The following is a 22,173-nucleotide window of genomic DNA, read 5'->3' as shown; positions in this document are numbered from 1 at the left end:
GGTTTTACAGGTAGTCTTAGCCTGAAATGGATTCAGTAATTTGAATGCAAGTCATAACCTTTGTAAATGAAATACAGATATCTTGTCTACAAAACTAAAATCTTCTACTCAGGCTGTTCAGAATTCAGTGGAAATCTGAACTTCACTGTGAAATTAAATGATGTCTTATGTAGCTTCTAGCTGATCTGTCCTGAATTATGCATTTCAAAATAACCTGATAGCAGTCACCTTTTAAAGTAACTTATTTCTATACATTCTAATGCTTGTGAAGTGGCTTCTGATGTACCATCTGTTTCTAGAGTTAATAATTTTATAGCAGAGTATATCTGACTCTTTTTGTGTGGAAGGACATCAAAAGCTAAACCTAGAAAAGCACAGATGTGCCTGAAACAGGGTGGATGTGGAGTTATCCCAGTGATGTCCTGCGGTGTTCCCCTTTAAGCCTTGTGGGCGTCTCTGCAGAACGCTGGAGCACAGGGAAAGTCAATGCTTATGCCTCAAATCCCTCTTATTTAAGAAAACCAGCTGCAGGAATTACATAAATGATTCAGAGCAGGTATAAAGAAATGAGGCATTTCTTCAGCTTAATATTCTTCAAAGGCTTATCCAGCAAGATATCCACAGAGATCACCTTGTATGCACAAACTTGACAGAGTTCTTACAAAATTCAGGTGTTGGGACACCCTTTATTGTTCTGCAGGGGCCTCAAGAGCTTCTGTTAGAAAATGGGCAAGTTAATTTCAAATGTCCCTTTAGCCTAAGTTTGTTCACCTTTTCCTTGATTTCTGTGAAAACCATAAAGATGAGCTTAACGTATTTTCTGGTTGTGCCAATATGTAAAAAACAAGTCAGGAATAATTCAAGTAATTCAAGACTCATGCACAGAGAGATGAAATGGAAAAAAAGACTGAGCTATTTTTTAAAGCACTGCTTTAGGAGAAGAAAGTGTTGGGAAATTTGTTACTACATTATATGAATATATCTCTGTGTTAATAAAACAGGTTATGGTACAAAAATGGTGTGAGGGCTGGAGCACCTCCACTTGAAAGGCAGGCTGAGAGAGTTGAGGTTGTTAAGCCTGAAGACAAGAAGGCTCCAGGGAGACAGGGTTGTAGCCTTTCAGTGCTTAAAGGGGCCTTATAAGAAGGATGTGGGCAGACTTTCTAGCAGGACCTGTTGTGACAGGGCAAGGGTAATGGTTTTACCTGAAACAGAGGATACATTTATGTTAGAATTAAGGAAGGTGCTTCCCAAAATACGAGACACTGGAGCAGGCTGCCAGAGAGGTGGTAGATGCCCCGTCGCTGGAAACATTCAAGGTCAGATTGAATGGGGCTCTGAGCAACTTGATCCAGTTGAAGCTGTCACTCTTTATTGCAGGGAGGTTGAAGTAGATGGCTTTAAAAGGTCCCTTGCAACCTAAAGAATGTCATGATTCAGTGAATGGTTTAGCTCAACTCGTTCCAGTGTATGCAGTAGCTTGATGGCAAAGGCGGGATCCTGGACTGCCTGGTCCAACCTTAAGTCTTTAACAATTACATGTTATGGCTATGTTCTCATGTAAAATGCTTAAAGAATAATTTCTTTTGTGGGGTGGCAGGACCATGTTTTAGGGGAAAAAAACTCTAAAAACACGATGCATGCAGCATAATCTTAAATGGTTCTCAAATTAATCTGAACAACACACTTGATACAGGGTTACCTGTATTTCTTACTAGCTAAAACAAAGATATTTTTGTTTGTGAATATGTAAAGTTTATTGTAATTGTAGAATTTGGAAAAAAATCAGAATCAGACTATTTTTGTTTCATTTTACTTTTTAGAAAAAAAATAATCTTTGCTATCCTGTAGCCTTTCCTTTTGGAACATTGAAGTATTCTTGCTGAAATTGATATGGTTTTGTCTTTCTGATTATGTGTAAAATCAAAAATGGATGATATAGCAATCTATTTTCCTCAGCTACTGTAGTGTTTAATCTTGATTTTACAGTTTTATATAACCGCAGTAAGTGAAAAAAATGTTTGAACACCTTATGAAGCGAATCTCTTCTAGTGGCCCTTTAGCTTTAGAGATTAGTTGAGAAATGTTTTTTTGTAGTAAAAATGTGGATTGGGTTCTGGGGTGAGGGGCTTTTTTGTTTGTTTGGTGTTTTGGGCTTTTCTAGTTTTCAACTTTGGAGTTTTTTTAAGATGTATGTGATATCCTTAGGGTGGGTATGTGTCTTTCCACAGGAAGGGGAGGACAAAGAGCAGAAATAAGGAAGCAGTAGATGACAGCTCAGAGAAGGAAAGGAGGAGGGCATAGCCAAGGGCAGTATCCATTCCATGTGGATTTACCATAGCTCAGGGAGTTGAATGGACGGCTGTCTCCGGACACATTGTTTTAGAGCGTCTTACAGAAGTGAATTGATGGGTTGAGGGCTTCCCCGAGTATTGCCTACAGTGGCAATGCTCTAGCTTTGTCTCTCTGCCACAAGATTTTTAGCTTTTTAATCCTAGTTAAAAAAAAAAAAAATCTGAGATGCTGTTATTACATCTGGATTAAATTATTAATGTGGAATATTCATGAGGCTTGGTTTTTTATTTTATGTCTTTGGTTTATTGCCTTTAACTTCAACTCATTAGTTTGAATTGTAAGGTGTCTAGTTCGCATTATTAGCAATATGTTAACCATAGACCTTGACTTAGTTTAGATTTTTATTTGTGTGTACTACTTCATTTAGTCCATATATTTCTCATGCAGATGTAACTTATGATGTATCCAAATTGCAAGACTGGCATAATCTTCTCTGCCTAAATGTATGGAGTTACTTAAATGTTTCTGTAGCTCAAAACTTTTAGATAAAATGGTTTCATATTTGACATGGGATTATAGTTGTAACTGGTAAAAAAAATGCCTTCATACAGAAAATCTTTCTTCACCTACTCTGTTCTGAGAGATTTGCCTTAAGAAATTGAAAGTTCAGTGTAATCCTGGTTTATTACAAGTTCCAGAATCAGCAGCATGGTTTTGTACTGAAGGTAAAATATGTTTACTGAATGTTAACACTACCACCCACTTCTGGGGAGCTGAAAGACATGAGGGTTTGCTGACTGATCCTGCTTCACCTCTGAATGGCTGACACTCCTCTGGAGCTCTCTGACTTTTAGGTTACTGGTAATCTATCCTTATGCTAAACACTTCTCTTTCAAAATTGTGCCAAGTCTGTCAGGGCCCCTGACAGAACCCTGATCCAGCCCAGCACCCCCTGTCACCTTGCATGGAGCCCTCACTGGTGCTGGGCTACTCTTCTCTACCCAGAAAGTCCTGCAGGACAAAATCCACGTGCTGTGGGCAGCTGCCACTTTAGAAAAAGCTGAGGAACACAGTAAATTTAAACCAAGTTCAGTCCATTTTTATAGCTTGTAACAGTGACTTTGAAAACATGGAAACAGGAGGAGTGTTTCATGTAGGGAAACAAAAAAGCTTTTGGACTTTCTGATCATGGCCAAAAATCCTCAAAACGTACTATTTTTTGTATGTTGACAGTTGTGGCTCAAATTACTGAGAGCACATAGCACATCCCAGCCGGAGAGAGAACAAGGATGGGTCTTAGAAGTTTTGATTTCTCCTGTCCCTTAGCTCCCTGTCCTCTGCCCTGAGGAAGAAGCTCTGAAAAGTCACCACAGCAAAAACAGCAAATGAAGCCAGGGGGATTTATTCTATTCCTGATTACACTGAGCTCAGTGAGATCTGCTGATGTTAACACCTGTAACTGTGGATTTCAGTTTATTTTTTTTGATGCTATAATTTTAATGGATACAGTAAGTACATGGCATGTTTAGAGAATAACAGGTACTTTCTCCACTTGTCTTCTTTCAGCCTTGAAAAAGTATTTAATGCTATCTAGATAGAACTTTGATAGATTAGAAATCATTAGTGTGACTGATTATTTGAATTAAGTTTGGCTGCTTGGTTTAGGACGCTTTACCTCCACTTTTTCTCATGGTTCCATCTCTCTCATTCAAGACTAAAATTTAGAGCAGCAGCATGACTACTTTTCAGCTGTAGTTTTATTTAAATTATCTTTATTCTTCTTTTACCCCCTTTTTCTGGGAAGGACCAGCCAAAATAAATGTTTAAAAACACACTTTGAATAATTTTAATAATGTTATTTTGCTTATATAGGACAGTGTTTGTGCTGGCAGCACAATGCATGCTATAAAATATTATCAATGAAGAGATGAATCTGCAGTCCTTTATCTTAGGTTTTTTATGAGCCTTCATTATTTAGTTGTGGTCTAGTAGGATGGATCACAACTAAATAATGAAGGCTCATAAAAGGATCTTACTCTTGTAAATCCTTGTACTATAAACAGTATGAAAGAAAAGAAAGACCAGAACTTGTTAAAGTATCTCATTAATGTATTTTCTTTTATTCTTTTTTTTAATGTAGAAACTTGTGTTAAGAAAGAAAAAGCAATTATCAATAAAACAACATGTTTATTTCTACTGTACTTTACATTTTCAGTTACAGATGTGATTCTCTCATGTTGTATTTCAAATAACTATCAGGTAGGAATGTTCATAATTACACATCTGTGAGCAGTTCAGCTAACTGTATGCTACTTAATTTTGGAAGACTTATAACTCTTGACATAGAACTGTAAATTTAATAATTAAACTGGTCATACTTAAAGGAAAATTTTGTCTCGAAGATCCTACTGTAAATCAAACCAGTAGTACAATCTCCACAAGGACTTAAAGCATGTGATTGACTTTTCTTCAGAAGTTTGTCATATAAATAAATTAATCTATGTGCTTTATTGAGTTGGTCTAATAACCAAAGTCAATAATAAGAAAAATATTCCTTCTGATGGATTCTTTAATGTGCTGTTTAGACTGAGCAGTTAACTCCAGTCTTTACAGTCCTGTGTCACAAACCTCTTTAAAACCAACCCCAAGACTCATTTAGTAGTCGTCTTCTATACTGTACTCCCTGCTGTATGGGAGATTCCATGTCAGAATCAGTCCACAGTAAATTGGTTAGCTCTACCTGCAGTAATGTGTCCCCATGTACTAGTCGGTTTGTATCGGTCTCATCAGAAATATATAAAAAAATACATCCCTTTGGAACAAAAATTAATCTCTCCCTGTTGGAAATGGTCTTTGTAGATATGCATAAGTTGTAGGTAAACTTTAATTACCTCTAACTTTTTGTTAAGGTTTTTGTTTAAACTGATGATTTTGGTCTCCTAGAAGTTGCCGATCTGACAGTTCAATCGATTATCTACATAATAAATTTTCAAATGTTTTTTTTGTGGAACATCTGTAAAAGACTAACAAGAACCTCCTGGCTAATTCAATAGTAATCTCTTTTATAAAATATTTTTAGCTTCTTTCTCATTAGGGATAGTGATAGGCTAGGCTTTGGGAATTTAGAGAAATGCATTTTATGCTACACTAGATGCTGTGGTCATAGTTTTAATTGAGAAAAAATAATATCTCTATGGTATTTAAGCATTTAGTAGAATAAGTGGGGTTGGAAGGGACCTTAAAGATCATTTGACCCTCTGCCATAGTCTAGAACACCTTTCACTAAACAAGGTTTCTCAGTGCCTCTTCCAACCTGGCCTTGAACATTTCCAGGGGTAGGGCATCCACAAGTTCTTTGGACAAGCTGGCACTGTTTCAGTGCCTCACTGATCTCTTAGTAAAGAATTCTTTCCTAATACTGAGGAAATGAATCTAAACCGACTGTCTTTTAGCTTGACGCCATTCCCCCTTGTTCTGTCACAACATGCTCTTATAAAAGGTCCCCATCCATCTTTCCTGTGAGTTCCCTTAAGGTGGTGAAAGGCTGTATTTAGATCACCCATGAGTCTTCACTTCTCCAGAATAAAAAATTGAATTCTTCCAGTCTTTTCTCATAGGAGAGATGCATGCTCACCATTAGGATACATCTTGGTTCCTACTGTGTCTGAGAGGCAGAGTTGTCTACCTGTACTGGCATTGGAAGCAGTGAATTGTGGTAGCTTGGTGTGGATACTGCTGGTAGAATGGCAAAAAGGAAATCAATTTTTATTTAGTAAGCTTTGTATTTCAGGAGGTTTTTTCTATCTTACTGTCTCAAGATGCTGAAATCATGCTGAGGGTTCCTTATCCAATGCTTACTTCTTCAAATGCTCTCACTCAGACAAGTCAGTAGCCAAAACTTTGCAGAGGAGCTTGAATGTTTGCATGATTTGCATTACATGTAACACTTTTCCTGTGACCAGTATGCTGATTTTTAAATCCTCTCAAGACCTGAAATTGTTTTTTACATAATTTTAAAAATCCTTCTGCATTAATAGTTTTTCCTTGGTTGGGTCATTTGTTCAACATTTTAATGATTTATGACTCTCATGTAGATAGCAGCAGGTACAAAGATATGTTTTAATGATATTCTGCTGCATATTGTTCACTAGAGGAGAATATAAAGTGGGGAAAATACAAAGCATTGAGCACATGGATAGTTTCCAGCCTTTCAGCTGATTCAGTCTTTGAATCACTGGTTTCTATTGCTGACCTCTGCTTCTGACCTTTCCCTGACTTCAGGGTCATTAGTTCTGTCAGCAACTGCATTTTGAATAATTTGTCATCAAATATCTCTAGATGGTACTTCTGGTTTGGTGGATTTTTAAAATAATTTAATATGTTCTTGATGAAAATTTAGTTTTGATTCTACAATACAAAATTGGATCTTGGCTGCAGGATAAAAAGACACTGAGATTGGAGTGTGTTGTACTACCCTCTGTGCTAGGCATCAATAAAATGTAATAGTGGAATGTACACAGAATTCCAGTGCTTCCCTCATACATTGAAATAACATCTCAGTCCTCCCTGTCCTTCACATGCTGCATAGGAGTTTCACTCCATTCACCTAATTTTTTCCTGTCTTCCCCCTCAAGAAGGGAAGGAACACCTGCCATATGCTCAAACCACAGGATTTCCATACCTAGTTATTTGGGAAATACTCAAGTACATCTGATATTACTTTTTCCTATTCATTGGTGGTCTTTCTATTTCTTTCTTTATTCTGTGATTTTCCTATTTATACACCGGAAAAGTCTTCTCTGATGTGTTTATTTTAATGCACAGCTTTCTCTGTGAGCCATTTGGCTGGGTACAAGAGGGGCAGTTGCTTTAATCTCGCAATCAGAAGGCTTTGTTCCTCTCAAACTGTGTTCCTGATTAATGTGAACTAATAATTACAAACACTAGAGCCTGCAGTGTTATAACACCACAAGTGATTGGCTGGCCTGCAGGTTGACAGGCTTTTCTTAGATTCAAGAGTGAACGACACAAAAATTGCATTTCAAAGTGTTTATCTTGCCAGAATTCCTAATTGTGTTTTGATGCAATTATAGCAGTGACATTTAGTAGTACTGTCACTACAGAAACATTAACATTTTGAATGCACAGTGTTCTTCAAGGACAAATGTCTTTTCTTCTATTTTTGTTTTGAAGGTGAAAAACTAAAATTTTCAAACACGCTAAGTCTTTTGAAAGTGTGTAAGGTTAGAATTAGAATAAAATATGGCCATGAATAATGCCAAGAACAGATGTGGAAAAGGAGATTTTTCCTCTTACTAATTTGGAAAATGAGGTGTGGAATAGGGGCTCCCTGGTTGATTGGGGTTTATTGTTTTATTACCTTTTTTCTCTCCGCTCTTCAATGCCAAACAGGCTGAAACCCTTTATATTCTGCCAGTCTGTAGTTCCTGCTGGATCAGGGCCTTTTAAGAACTTGATCTATCTTTTGCTAAAACAGAAAAAAAGAAATCACTGTTGGCTTAAAGCTGGGTCTGGTTCATGCTACCAAAAAAGTTAAATGCATCTGACTTTTTCTTATGGGTTTTATGCCCATCATAAAACTTAAAGAAGTGATGAATATTGTGGTGTTATCATGAAGGAAAAAATAGGAAGTTGTGAGCTGCAGTGTGATTGAACTGTTGATAGCATGAGACCATACTCCTTGTTCCATGTGTACATGCTCTAACATGCCTTTAGTGGAAGATGACATTTTTATTTTAAATAGTGAACTGCTTTGTGTGCAAAGTACTCGTGTGCTTGAGAAATGTCGTGAGGAAATGACTGCAGAGAGGGAGAGCCCTGTAAGTTCTTATCAAGCTATGTAGCATATTAGCTTTGCCTTGGAAACAAGAACTTAAAGGTGACTACAAAATTCCTATTATTATCATTGTTACTGTTAATAAATAAAATATAATATCATACTAAGCATATTTGGACCTGATATAGTGCTACTTGTAATGGTTAAATTCTAATGGTAGTCAACATTGCATAAATTCATCCTGTTTTGATTTCTTTTAAAAATGCATTTTTTTTCCTAGAACCTCATCCTATTTTTTTTCTTCCTAACTTGACAATTACTATGTCTTCTTACCTTTTTGTGATTATATACCCAGACCTACAAACTAATGAATACTTTTCACCTGAAAGAACTTCAGTGAAGTAAAATATTAATTCCTTTGAGAAGTTCAGCTGGAAGTATTTTCTTCTTATAAAATCGAGATAATTAGTACCAGAGCTGATAACATACCTGTGGAACTGCTTCTACACACTTTTAAATTGTCTTAGTGTGTATCTTGGTGTGACTATTTTTTATGTATATGCTGGTGTAGCATCATTAATTTTAAGAGTCTCCTATTAATCACACAAGGATGAAGAAACAGAAAAAATCATTGTCCCGTGTCACCAGTACAAATTAAAATTTAAAAAAATAGGAAAAAAGAAGGAAAAAAAAGGCTTTTCTTGGTGTTTGAGTAATATGTTTCAGGGGTTTATTTATTCAATGAGTGTTCTCCCCTATCCCTTCTTAGATACCAAGTTTTATAAAGCATGCTTGCTTCTTATTTCTCATCTTTTTTTTTTTAGTATACTCTTCACAAATGGAAATCATGTAAAGATTATCCAAAGCTAAAAAAACCTATTGAATTTCTCTAATTTTGAAAGATAAATGTTTTAATTAATGTGTTTTAATAAATATGAGTATGAAGGAAGAGGGATAGCTGTTAAATATTAACTTGTTGGTAGTCTTGGTTGTCATTAAAAAGTGAGTTAGATATTATCCTTATGGATCAAAATTCCAGGCCTCAAAAGGGAAAAAAATTACTCCCATAAACAACTGTGTGACCAGATAATGATAGCAAGCCTAACATGCTGGGAAAAGCAAAAGCTGGAAAGTGTAGGAAAAACTGTCATAATGGGATATTTAAGTTAAATGTAAAGGGGAAGGGGGTGGGTGCGGGGAAGAGTTCAATTTAGGGTTAGGGCTAATGTAAATTATGTAAGTATCATGTCAAATCATGATCCTGAGAGTCAACTTCTGGATGTTCTCAGCTTATGTTATGGAAAAGTTGATCAAAGAACCTCCAAGAGAAGGAGGACCATGCTTATAATGTTACTAATGATGATCTGATCTTTAACAGTGATAGCTAAACTACTAGAAAGCCAAAAAACAACATAATTCCATCACCTTAAATGTAAAAATGCAATTAGGCAGGCAAAAACCCTGAAGTTTCTTACCTGCACACAGCAAAAAAACCTGTTGCTGAGTCCATTTAAACTGTAACAGGATTAGAAAGTGTACAGGTCCATTAGGTGATTGCCATAGATTTGGAGAGTTAGGTACGTAGCTGGTCCATCCTTGGAAATAAACAGATGGGTTCACTGTGGGAGAACCTAGAAAGTACCTACTAGAAGCCTCTCTGTGGGCCTTAGGATGCTTCAACTGATGTTGAAATGGGCAATGAAATTCAATATATGTCACTATTAAGTGATGTGCACTGGGAAAAATACCCTTCAGGTTTTGTATATATGAGATGGATTTTGAAATAGATGTTATATGTAGAAATGAGATCTAGGAGCTCTGATAACTCCACCAAAATGGTACCTTGGTGCTTTTAGTAACCATCAGCAAAGTAAATTACATTTTAATAAGTATTTAGGAGGACTTGAACAAATTCATAGACATCATCTTCCTATTCACTGGTCCAACAGATAAGTCGTGTGTACTGTGTGATGTTCCTCATGTTCCAAAATGATAGAGCTGGAGGAGCTTCTAAGAGAGAAAAAGTTAAAGGAAGAGCATCTGTATGAGAAATGGGAAGGTAGATTACTTTCCTTCCTGAAAAGTAAACTGCTGTGGAAGGAATGCTAGTGATCTGTATAGTTTTTGGTGGCAGGGGAAAAATGAGTAAATGGGGGGCATCAGACAACATTTTGAACTACTACGTGGAAAGCAATTAAAAGGAGATCGTTCTTTGTGCAACATCTCAAGGTGGCCTTACTGTTCTTCCTGCTAAATTTCTGGAATTCTAAAACTTCATGAGAGACCAAAATTCACTGGAATAATTCATGGAAAACTTTATTTTTTCAAAGGTTCTAAATCAATAATTCAAGGTGGTTCCCCCTCTCCCCCAATATCAAGTATTACTTCATGCTAGCTCCACTGCAGCTGTGTTCACTCTAGGACTTAAAACTATGATTTGCCAACCCTGTGGGTGCCTGCAATTCAACTTACATGTGTTAAAGCTCTTTCTTTTAACCAATCTCAACTGCCAGTGCTTCAGCTGGATGACACTAGAGAGTGGAGCTCAGTCAAGACCAAGTTGTTTTACCCAACTTTCCAGATAGGCTGGATCAATGTTTTATAACTAAGTTCACACTACTAAGAGAATTCTAAAATCATTTCAGCTGTGCCCACGAAAAGCTGAAGTGCCTCATACAGAATTAAAAGGAGATGGATGTAAATGTGGCACTGGATTACTTTGTAATTCAACTGTGTTTTAAGTAGGCACTAATTTCATTAACGTGGTTAACACCTTGACGGCCATAATTTCTCTTCTGGATAGAGATTTTCTGCTATTTCCTGAGCCCTGATTCTATCCCAAACTCCAAGTATCAAATGATTTCATTTTTGATACCTTAGTTGTTTATTTCTATTATTCATGTGGATACCTGTAACTTTGTGTCTATTGATTAGATTAATTTTATTTTCTGTAAATTAAATATTAACTGCTGTGAAATTAATATAAGAGAAAGCATGTGAGTGTCAATTATTTTTTGATGCAAAACATGTTGCTATATATGCTATGTATATACACATTTTCTTCTTTGATCATCCTGTTAATCGCACTATTTTGCAGTTGTGAAATATTGATTATTTGCAATCTTTTTTTTGTTTTGTTTTGCAGTATACTCATAAGTGAAATGTGTATATTCAAAAAGTCATTGTAAAGTTTGATAAGGATTTTCTGTCAGTTTTTTTCTGTGTTTTTATATTGGTTTGTTGTGGGAGGTTAGGGGATTTTTAGGTTTCTTTAATAATGACTGCTAAATACTGCCGTTAATGTAAATATCCAGAAATCTAATAATAATTCTCATTTAACATTTTCATTATGTTGTGATACAGGCTTTATCTAGAGCTATTTACAGTTTTTCTAATATTATATTCTACTTCCAAATATTATATTTTTTCCCCCCCTAGTCAGCTGCAGACCCATGTTTAAACAGTGTTGAACTAGACAATGAGTGTCTGTAGCTTTTTAGTTATAATTAAATTAATCCCTGCTTTAGCTGAGAAAACATAACCTACGATTGATGCCTTTTCATAACTCCTGGGGGGAGGGACCACATGTCCTATCTGTGATTGGGCTTTAGTGGTGAACATTGTTATGTTACCTGAGTGATCTCTCAGTCTAACCCTGATAAAACTCTCTAGCTGAAATCTAAAAGAAACAAGAGTGGGAAAAGCAGCAACAAAACCAAGTTTTATGTTTATTTATGAAGTAAATTATAAATTTTGTATGCTTTGGTTTTGTTTTGAAGGGCCCATCTTGCTGGGATGACGTGCTAATTCCCAACAGAATAGGAGGCATTTGCCAGTCCCGAGGATGCACCGGAAATGTAGCGGTAAGATTTTGTCATGTTTCTCCAAGTACTGTGGCATTTATAAGAATAATTCTTTGTAACAATTCTAACCATGTTAGAATTTCAGTAATGAATGTGAAGAGACAGGTATGGTACACTTCAAAAGAGGTGTTCAGCATTTGATAATAAATCTTTGATGTCTTGCAAAAGGGAAGAACTTTGGTCAGTTGCTATTTGGAATGAAGGAGGAAATAATTTTATTTCATCTTTTGCACTGAAGTAGAACTCTTAGATTTTCAAGTATGCATAGGTTAAATGTGTGACATAATACTTCAGTGTTTCTGTCAATGCTTATTCTATAATAATGTGTATTTTTGCCTTGAAAGTTTCAAGTTTCCGTGTCATATTGCATATCAGAACTTGCATATTGGGCTTTGTCCGTAGGAGTAAGTTCTTCATGCTAATCACTTTGCAGTTTTTCTCCCATCTTGTTCCTGTTGCATTCTGGTTTTTTTCTTGAAATGACATCAATGAAAAGACTGAGTAAAAAGGAGCATAGGTTTCTCAAATTCTTAATAAAGATTTTTCAAAACATTATTTATGAATACTTATATCTTCACATGTATTAGATATTTATAGCATTTAACACTAAAGTCTTAGAGGTAATTCCTTCTCAGGAAAAAGCTTAATTTGAGTCCTTCAGGACAGAGATTTGAAAGGTAAACTCGAATTTCCTACATGTGAAAAGATTCTATTCGTTAGTGATTTGCAGATTGAAGGTACATGAATTCCTTTTTCCAGAGTTGTTCACCTGCTCTGGTGTAACCTTCTCTTTGTCTTCCCTAGTGAGTTGTGCAGTGGTGTGTCCATACTGTTCCACAGGTGTCTCCTGCTCAGCCACAGACGGTGCCAGGAAATACTTTTATCTAACTTTAGATACCAGATGATTATTTTAATAGCAGGGGATTTATGGCTGAGTCCATGCGCAACCAACAGAAACTGAGGTCTGGCAGCCTTTGGGTTTCTGCTTCTCAGTGTGCACCTTGTAGCAGTGGCTGAGTCACCCAGGAATCACAGAATGTCCTGGGCTGGAATAACACACAAAGACCACGACCTTGAAAGTGGCAGGTGTTAGACATTCAAATGCTATTCTCTGGGCAGTACAATTCCCAGTTTTGTCATCTATTGGCAGAATATACCTGACTGATTGCTGCTGCCAACTTACAACTTTTGTTATCCAGTGTATTTGTGAAAAAAGTACTGAAATAATGACACTTTTGGCAACTCTGCCTGCTGAATTACAACCCATTCCCTCATTGAATCAATTCTTATTTTTTAAAAGCAGAAAATGAAACAAAGTGCCATCTTTGTGGAGAGAGAAGAAAAAAAAACCACTGACCATAAAACTAAAATCTGATGCTGTGGCAAACAACCAATACCCAGTCAACTAAGCCCCATGACTCCAGTCACTGTCAATCCCTCTGACAAGTTGCATACTTAGCATAGCCAAGGATCAGTGTTATCTTTCAGTAAGGCATCACTGAACAAATTTCAGAAGACACCCTGTATTACACAGACATGTTACTAATGCAGCTTGATTCAACCTGAGCTAGAGGCATGAGGTTGTTACTGCAGAAATGTGCTGTTCCTTTCTTTCCAAACTGGCACATTTTCTCTCTATCAGCTACAGCCACTCTATCCAATAGTGTTAGAACTGAACCAGGCTGATGTGCAAGAACACTTCTAATTTTTATGATTTTTTTCAGCCAGAATTTCCAGCACTATCAATCTAATCAAGAAAAACTAAGCGCTTAAGTACATTTAACTTTTTTTACCTAAGTATCCAGTAGGTAGGTAACTCTGCATCAGATATTTGAATTAATGGCTTGTTAAGATCCTCTGGTTGTTGAAAGACATCTTTCTTGTGTTTTTGGATAGTTTGTTTTTCTTTAGCCTCAATCACTGTGAAAACACATCTTTCCTTTCTGGAAAATCTTCAAATGCTTAAGTTCGAAGGCTTAAATCACTGAGTCTTTTGTTTTGTGTCTTGTTCCAAGTAGGAAATAATAGAGATCCTACAAATCTATTTCCAAGGGTTTGCCATTCTTTTCTGCTCTGGTAAAACAGTCTAACTGCTTGGAACAGAATAAAAATAACCTTAACTAAAACATGGCTTGAAACCTGTAAACTTTTCTGGCGTGTTACAATCTTTGGAAGATTAAGTCACATTTTATCCTTAAATATTCATTTTTGGATTTTTACGACAGAGTTTGTGGAGTTAAGTAGCTCCACGGTGTACGTGCTTCTTTACAGTGATGTGCAATGAAGAAGTTTTGGGGCTGTTGTTTGTGTGTTATCAACAAACTACAAATACTGCTATTTAAGGAAAAAAAATTCCTCCATTATATCTCCCTCAAGACATGTTTCATTTAAAAATCGATTTTTTTGTAAATTTTCAATTTCTGTAAGCGCCAATTTGCAACATACAGAAACACAAGGTAATGCATTTTCCCCCAAAATACTAGTTTGTATATATTCTGGTATGAAATGAGTCTCTCGACAGAATGACAGACTTCAAATCATTTGGTTGCAAAAATGTAAATAGAATAATTGACAATATGAGAAAACAAGGGAAATCAAATTCAGTTCAGTTATATAAAATTTATAGATGATTTGTAACTGATATAATGATTATCTTAATGTTAAGTGCACTGTGTTCGGTATGTGTTCCAATGTGCTTCCAAGCAGAGGACAATGTGGGGTTTGTTCACATTAATTACAAGTCTATCAGAATCACTCTGAACTTCTACAGCTTCAAAAATATGAAGCTGCTGTGAACACTTATATGTCTAGAATTGGAGAAAAGTCACTTTTATAACAAACTTTAATTATGTTAAAAAATGGAAGAGTCAACTTTAACGGTTTTAAATGTGGATTTAAATCACTCTTTCAAACTGTTTCACAAATTAAGACCGTTCATTAAATGAAAGAGAACCTTGTACTTTTGGTATCTGTCTCAAAACACTTTCAGCCAGAAACAGTGTGTAGCTGTGCAGGTGTGCTTGGAAACAGGTGTGGGTCTATGAATTTCCAGATGCTCTTCTTATATGAGCATAGTTTTGTTACTGCTTAGGACCACGTAATCATTAAGGTTGGAAAAAATCTTTAAGATAATCAAGTCCAACTGTTAACCTTGCACTGCCAAGCCCACCACTAAAAACAGGTCCCGAGGGTATTTTTGATATCATTTTTGTGGATTCATTATCATCTTTACAAGTGAGCAGAATGCATGTCATGCTAAACTCTTTATTTAGCCTTTCCTTATTCAAATGAATTATTGCTGAAGGAGTGTTCTTGTTAGACTTTTGCAGTTCTCTAAAACACATACAGAACATTTCTGTCATCCATTGAAGTGAATTTCTGATTAAGGATTTATTCTACTTCTGTATATAAGAATGCTATTACATTTACCTTTTTATGTAGGCTCATACTTTTAAAAAGTCATCAAGAGCCACAGAAATAATATGTGTCTTTTCATAGTGAGACAGAGCTGTAATACCACCATAAACCACTCTAGTGGTGATTTCGTAGGAATCAGCTCCACATTAGTTTCTCATTCCGGTGAACATGCATCCTTTTCTGAAAGACATTTCCATGTCCCCAGGGCAAAATGTAGGGCAATGTTTTTGAACTTTAGAAACCTGTGGAAAAAATTATATTTTCTGTATGTGTTCTTGGGGTTCTCATTTGATGTGCAAAAGGAATTGCTGTACACGTGAAAATCTCAGAAATAATGAAAGGGTTAAAGAGAGTTATAGGTCAGATATTGCTTAAGCTACAGGGAATAATGAAAAATGGAAATCACTTTAATGGAAATATGAATGTACTTCCAGTTTGATATATCTCACTCCTGTTACCTTGAATTCTTTGTTTCTGGTTAAGACTACATCAACTGTCCTCATAACTGAATAGCATTTTTATCTCTGCTTCAGTTATTGAAACATACTAGGCTTCAACAAACTATTTCTAAAAGAAGCAAAAGGACTTCTGCAAACTTTTGGAATCATCTCTAAATTATGGATTTTCTTAAATATCTGTACACTCTTAACAAGCCCTATAGTAATCTCTTTTGCCCAAAGCAAAGATTTATATTCCAAGTTTGGTCACTTTTAAAAAATCTTTATTATTGGCCCTTATACAGGATTTTCAATAGTCCAATTCCACTATACAATAGTCTCACTGTTGTAGGGTATGTTTGAGAGCAAAAAGTTTTCCATAGGAAGCATGTTTGGTATTTTTCAAATTATGTAGCTTCTCTTATTCCTATTCCTCCTGTGTGATTTTGACTCTCAAAATCTTATTTTTTTACTATATTGAAATTTTTGAGCATTTATCATATTTTTTCTTCCCTGCTTGTTTATTGTCATTAGGTTTGGCACTGAAGACAGCAATATTATGTCTTCTCTTCATTGTCTGTTCCACAGGGAATGTGTGCTCATATGAAATAGTTTGGACAAAGAGATCAAGGGAACAATGTTCAGCTTGTATGCTTTAAATATGCCGCTTAACAAATGATTTTTTTTCTTTCAAGTGTTCAAAGCTATTATTTTCAAACATCACTGTTCAGATGAAATATGTTTCATTTTTCATCTCATTTTGCTTTGATTAGCTCAGACCTCAGTTTTAGTTGAGAACAGAAATAAATCCTGTAGCAGGTAAAAGTATCACGAGCAAAGTAGTAAATGTAATGATGTTATCAAAATATAAATATAGTAAAGAGCTATCATCTCATTATAGGAAAGGTCGGATACATTGCTCTATTATTTATTTGTTATTCTTTTTGTAAAATTATTATTGTTAAAGGTACTATGTCTGTCTCTCTCTCTGGAGCCATTATATTTTCAATGTCATAACACTACTATGAGTAACTTTTTTTTTTCATTATTCTGGGATTTTTCTTGATACCAAGAAGCCTCTTGACTTTGCATTTTTAATTTATTTCAGTGCCATCCATGTTAGTTTGCCTAATGCATTAGAGAGTGGTCCAGATAATACATGCTAATAAAAATACCCCATAGTGAGTATGCTGGAGTAGGAGTGCTAATTAAAATACCAGATAATCTCACTTCAGGGAATATTAAATTGATGCAAGGATTCTTATCACAGAATTATTTAAGTTGGAAAAGACTTCAACATCATGAAGTCTAACCTTTCACCAATCACTGCCTTGTCAACTAGGCCATAGCACTAAGTGCTACAATAATCTGTTCCAATGATTAACAACCCATTCCATGAAAATATTGTTCCCAATGTTCTACTTGAACTGTCCCTGGTGCAACTTGAGGCTATGTCCTCTTGTCCTCTCCTGTTGCCTGGAGGAAGAGGCTGACCCCCACCTTGCTTCAACATCTTTTCAGGGAGTTGTAGAGAGAATACAATTGCCCCAAGCCTTTTCTTCAAGCTAAACAATCTCAGTTCCCTCAGTCATTATGACAAGTTCTTTATCCAGTCTGCATAAAATTCTAGTATGGCCTTGGTTGGAAGGCACTGTTTATCTCATTCCAGCCTTCTCACTGTGGGCAAGGATACCTTCCACCGGACCAGGTTGCTCAAAGCCCTATCCAACCTGACCTTGAGCACTTCAGGGATGGGCAATCCAGAGATTCTTTGGGCAACCTGTGGCAGTGCCTCACCACCCTCACAGTGAAGAATTTGTTCCTAATATCTAATCTAATTTTAAGTGTTTAAGTGTTCTGTCACTACATTGCCTTGTGAAAAGTCCCTTTTCACCCTTCTTGTAGGCCCCCTTCAGGAACTGGAAGGCTCCTCTAATGTCACCCCCGAGCCTTCTCTTCCCCAGGCTGAACAACCCCCAATTTCTTAGCTTGTCTTCATAGGAGAGGTGCTCCAGATGCTGATCATCTTACTGATTCTGTGCTGGATCTGCTCCAAGAGGTCCACGTCCTTTCTCTTCTGGGGTCCCCAGAACTGCGTGCAGTACTCCGAGTGGGGTATCATGAAGGTGGAGTAGAGGTCCTCTTCTTTGACCTGCTGGCTCTGCTGCTTTGGATGCAGCCCAGGATAGAGGTGGCTTTCTGGGCTGTGAGCACACACTGCTGGATATCTTCTCATCCCCCAAGTCCTTCTCACCAGGGCTGTTCTCAATCCATTCTTCTCCCAGCCTCTGCTTGTACTTGGGACTGCAAAGTGTAGGATCTTTCACCTGCCCTTGTTGAACTTAATGAGGTGTGCATTGGCCTCCTCTCAAGCCTGACCTCTCCCCTGTGGGTAGCATCCCTTTCTTCCAGCCTTTCAACAGCATGACACAATGTGGTGTTACCAGCAATCTTGCTAAAGCTGTGCTCAATCTCACTGTCCATGTTGCCAATAAAGATGTTAAAATGTGCCAGTATCAGTGCCAATCCCTGAGGGATACCACTTGTCACTGATCTCCACTTGGGCATTGAGATATCCGCCGTGACTCTTTGAGTGCAGCCATCCAGCCACTTCACAGAATCACAGAATAACTAGATTGGAAGAGACCTCTGCAATCACCAAATCCAACCCGTGCCCTAACACCTCAACTAGACCATGGCACCAAGTGTCACATCCAGTCTTTTTTTAAATATATCTAGGGATGGTGACTCCACCACTGCCCCAGGCAAAGCATTCCAGTGTTATTATTTGTTCTGTGAAAAACTTCTTCATCTCATAATATTTTTTTTATCCACCAAGCAGTCCATCTGTCAAATCCATGCCTCTCTAGTTAAGAGACAAGAGTGGTGTGAGTGGAAGCATCAAATGTTCTGCACAGGTCCACATAGATGACATCAGTTCCTCCTCCATTCACCTACCATCACTGCAGCCTCTTCACGGAAGTCCACCAAATCTGTCAGGCATCCTTTTCTCTTAATGAGGCCATGTTGGCTGTCATCAGTCACCTTATTTTCCATGTGCCTTAGCATAGTTTTTCCAGGAGGATCCAGTCTCTAACCCTGCTGGGGGCAGAGGTGTGACTGACTAACCTGCAGTTCTGTTTTTCCCTTTTAAAAATGGGGGTCATATTTACTTTTGTCCAGTCAGTGAGAGCTTCACTGGATTGCCATGACTTCTCAAGTAAGGTGAACAATGGTTAGAAACTTCATTCACCTGTGGACCCATAGATGCATCTCATCAGGTCCCAGGGACTTGTGCAACTTCAGGTACCTTAAATGGTCTCAAAACTGATATTCCACAGTAAGTAGTTCTTCATTCTCCCAATCCTTACCTTTGCCTTCTGTAATTTGGGTGGGGTGGCTGGACCATTAAGAGTGAAGATGAAAATAGTTATTGAGTACCTCATACTTTTCCATATATGAGAGATACTCTCTTAAGAGGAGATTTATTCAAATACCATACAATACAAATTCAAGAATCTTTCATATCTAACAGATTCACTGACCATGGGTTTTACTGTTTAAGGACTATTTTCTTATTTTATGCCCAGTGCCATGGCAAGTAACAGAATAAAGCATAAATTCAAGTTAATTAACAAGCAGACCAGACCCATTGTTGTAGTTTGTTTTCTGTTTTGTGATACAAGATGGGCAAACAATTTCAGAGATTTTTTTAAAATTTCTTTTTAAAACCATTTCTCTTCACAAACCTATCCATTCACCAAATGAAATAATAATACGGTACTGTTTTTTGGTAGTGACGCCACCAGTGCAAAACATAGGAGTGATACACTGCTTACATGTGTTGATATCTAGCTGTTGTTTAATTAGACAGTGTAACTATAATGTATCCTGAGTTTCCCAGTTTGGCTGATCATCTACCAAAAATCTCAGTCATTTCAAGTTGCTGCCTCACTGGACAGAATGGCCCTTACTTCTAAGGATGTGACTTCATTTCTGTCTCTTTTAAAATACCATATCATGCTTTTGATCTCAGATGAGCTGTTTATGTGACTTTTTCAGTGACTTTTAAGTTTCATTGTTCCCACTCTCTCAGATTTTGGGCTATCTGTAATATTTATGAGTAGTTACTTAATGCCTTCATCCAGATCGTTATGAAATGTTTTGAATAGCATAGGCTAGGAGATGATCACTACAAGTCACCTTGAAAAGCAGACGTTGGATGATTTGCTGTGGGAAATTACATTTTGAAACATATCAGTTAAATGTCTCTTGCATTGATCTCATAGTGTTCTTGTTTCTTAATCAAAATGTCAGTGCCGTGTCAAATGCTGCACATAAATCTGGGTAAATTCCCACATCGCTATTATGATGTTCTTCTAAATCTGTAATCTCATAAAAGTGTCAGGTTAGTTTGATAGAGTCAGGTTACCATAAATCCTCATTGATTGGCATTAATTACAGATCCCTCTTTTATTAATCAAGCACCACATTAACTATGTATTGTATGTAGCACTGGTGTGAGGCTTCCATACTGAAAATTGCCTATAAATTTGCCCTAAATTATGGCATAATGTGTTTGTGTTCCTGTAAAGTTTTGTATTTTAAACCCTCTCTAAACGTGGATGGGTTTTTTTAGCTATCAGTGCATTTTCTGAGGAGTAAAGAATAGGCGAACAGTACGGAAAACAGCACCTTGGGACTTTGGAATGACTTGTGAAAGTGCTGTGGTTGTATTTTGCTGGTTTTGGTTATATATAAATATATACATAATATATATATAAATTTATATACTTAACAGCAATTAGATTTTAAAAATATTTTCTTCAAGTGCTTGATTGTGAAGAAAGACACAGCAGTTTACTTATTGTGGTATTTAAACATTTTTTATGTGTTTTGAGGTTTTTTGCCATTCTTGCTCCAAATTATGTCTACTCTATTTCTTTTCAGATTCTTCCTTAGGAAACCATAATTAGATCTTTTTTTAACACATATTCTCAAAGTTACCTCATTGTGGAGTAGATCAATTTTTCCTTTATAAAGAAATTCTGTTATTCTACTTCTCAGTTCAGAAAAATCAATGATAGGTGGAAAAACTGAATTATAAAATAGAATTAATTCTATACAAGGAGAAAAAGCTAAATTACTTATATTGGAAACAGAAGTTAAAGCTTTTTAAATTAAGTCCTCTCCTCTTTTTAAAAGAAAACCAAAAGTGAATACTTATTCATTCCTCATCAGGGTAAATACAATATTTCTACATTGTCTGGTTTCTTATGGGCCATAGACTGTGTCTGTATCAAAACCCATTAGTAGCACACTTACATGATTTAGATCAGTTCATTATATATATTAATTATGTTGGGGTTTTTTTTCATTACAAGAGTCTTAAAACTGAGACAAGTCAGCACTCTGGAACTGTTTATCAGTTTTCACATCTCGCCAAAAATTAAAAATTGCTAATAGTTTTTCTTTTAGTTTGAGCTGAATTTCTCATACAAATTCTGGCAAACCCAAAGGAACTCAGTTATTTTTGCTGTGTGCTGAATGGTCTCAGGAAATTTAGCTCATCTTTCCTGTATTGATACCAACATTTTTATTTGCAGGTGTGGAAATGCCATCATTTTGTAAAAGATCAAACAAAAAATGTTGAAGATTATAATGTTTTTTTCAAACAAATCCGCTACTCTTTTGGATGTTGTTCTTCAGTTGTTAACATTGCTAAATAGAGAAAAAAACCCACCACCACCATCTTTGTTGCTTGTTTTATTTTTGTATCTGTAGCTCAGTTCAAGAAAACCTTATCTTGAAAACATGAGCATTAAGTATGCTTTCAGTGTTTTATTCTGTTTTATATGAGCAACTTACATGATTGTGCTCAGCTGCTAAGTTCTCATTGCCCTTCACAACTGCCTTTTGAAAATAAGCAGTTCTTTTGAACAGAATTTTGCATCATCATCAATGATAGAGCTCTTGAAAAATTCTTCAGGTGGAGTAGAGCCTTCATCATTTGATGAGAGGCGGTTTTAGGTGAGTAGATAATTTGTCCTGTCCTAGGAATCAGCGAGACCTTTGGATATACTGATAACTGTATACTAGCAAGCTAACAGCTTTTCTTCAAATTGTTTGATGCCTGCGGTTTTACTGAAAAATAATTTTTATAAATTATTATTTCTATAGCCTCCTTGAGACTATCAGTATCAAGGGTCCAGTGTTATAGAATGTGAACAGAGCACAGCTTGTGTTCATCTGATGAAATCCTGGATCATTCTTGTAATAATTCCTTTGACTACTGAAAGGTAGATTTTGTATTTGCAAAGCAAAACTGATTGTAAATTCACCTTTAATGTTTTAAAGGTGTTAT

General features: G+C 36.4%; 1 protein-coding gene across 2 annotated transcripts in view; it reads left to right on the top strand.

Annotated features, from left to right (window-relative positions):
• PRKN (parkin RBR E3 ubiquitin protein ligase) overlaps positions 1 to 22,173 on the top strand; it is a 702,734-nt gene that overhangs the window by 310,587 nt on the left and 369,974 nt on the right. For both annotated transcript variants that reach the window (XM_033056630.1, XM_033056631.2), the window contains exon 5: positions 11,872 to 11,955. In XM_033056630.1, the coding sequence (XP_032912521.1) occupies positions 11,872 to 11,955 (84 nt within the window). The remainder of the gene's footprint in view (positions 1 to 11,871; positions 11,956 to 22,173) is intronic.

Source organism: Catharus ustulatus, chromosome 3 (genome assembly GCF_009819885.2).
Source record: "Catharus ustulatus isolate bCatUst1 chromosome 3, bCatUst1.pri.v2, whole genome shotgun sequence".
NCBI classification, from domain to species: domain Eukaryota; kingdom Metazoa; phylum Chordata; class Aves; order Passeriformes; family Turdidae; genus Catharus; species Catharus ustulatus.
The sequence above is the reverse complement of the archived record's forward strand: the minus strand, read 5'-3'. Positions and strand labels throughout refer to the sequence as shown.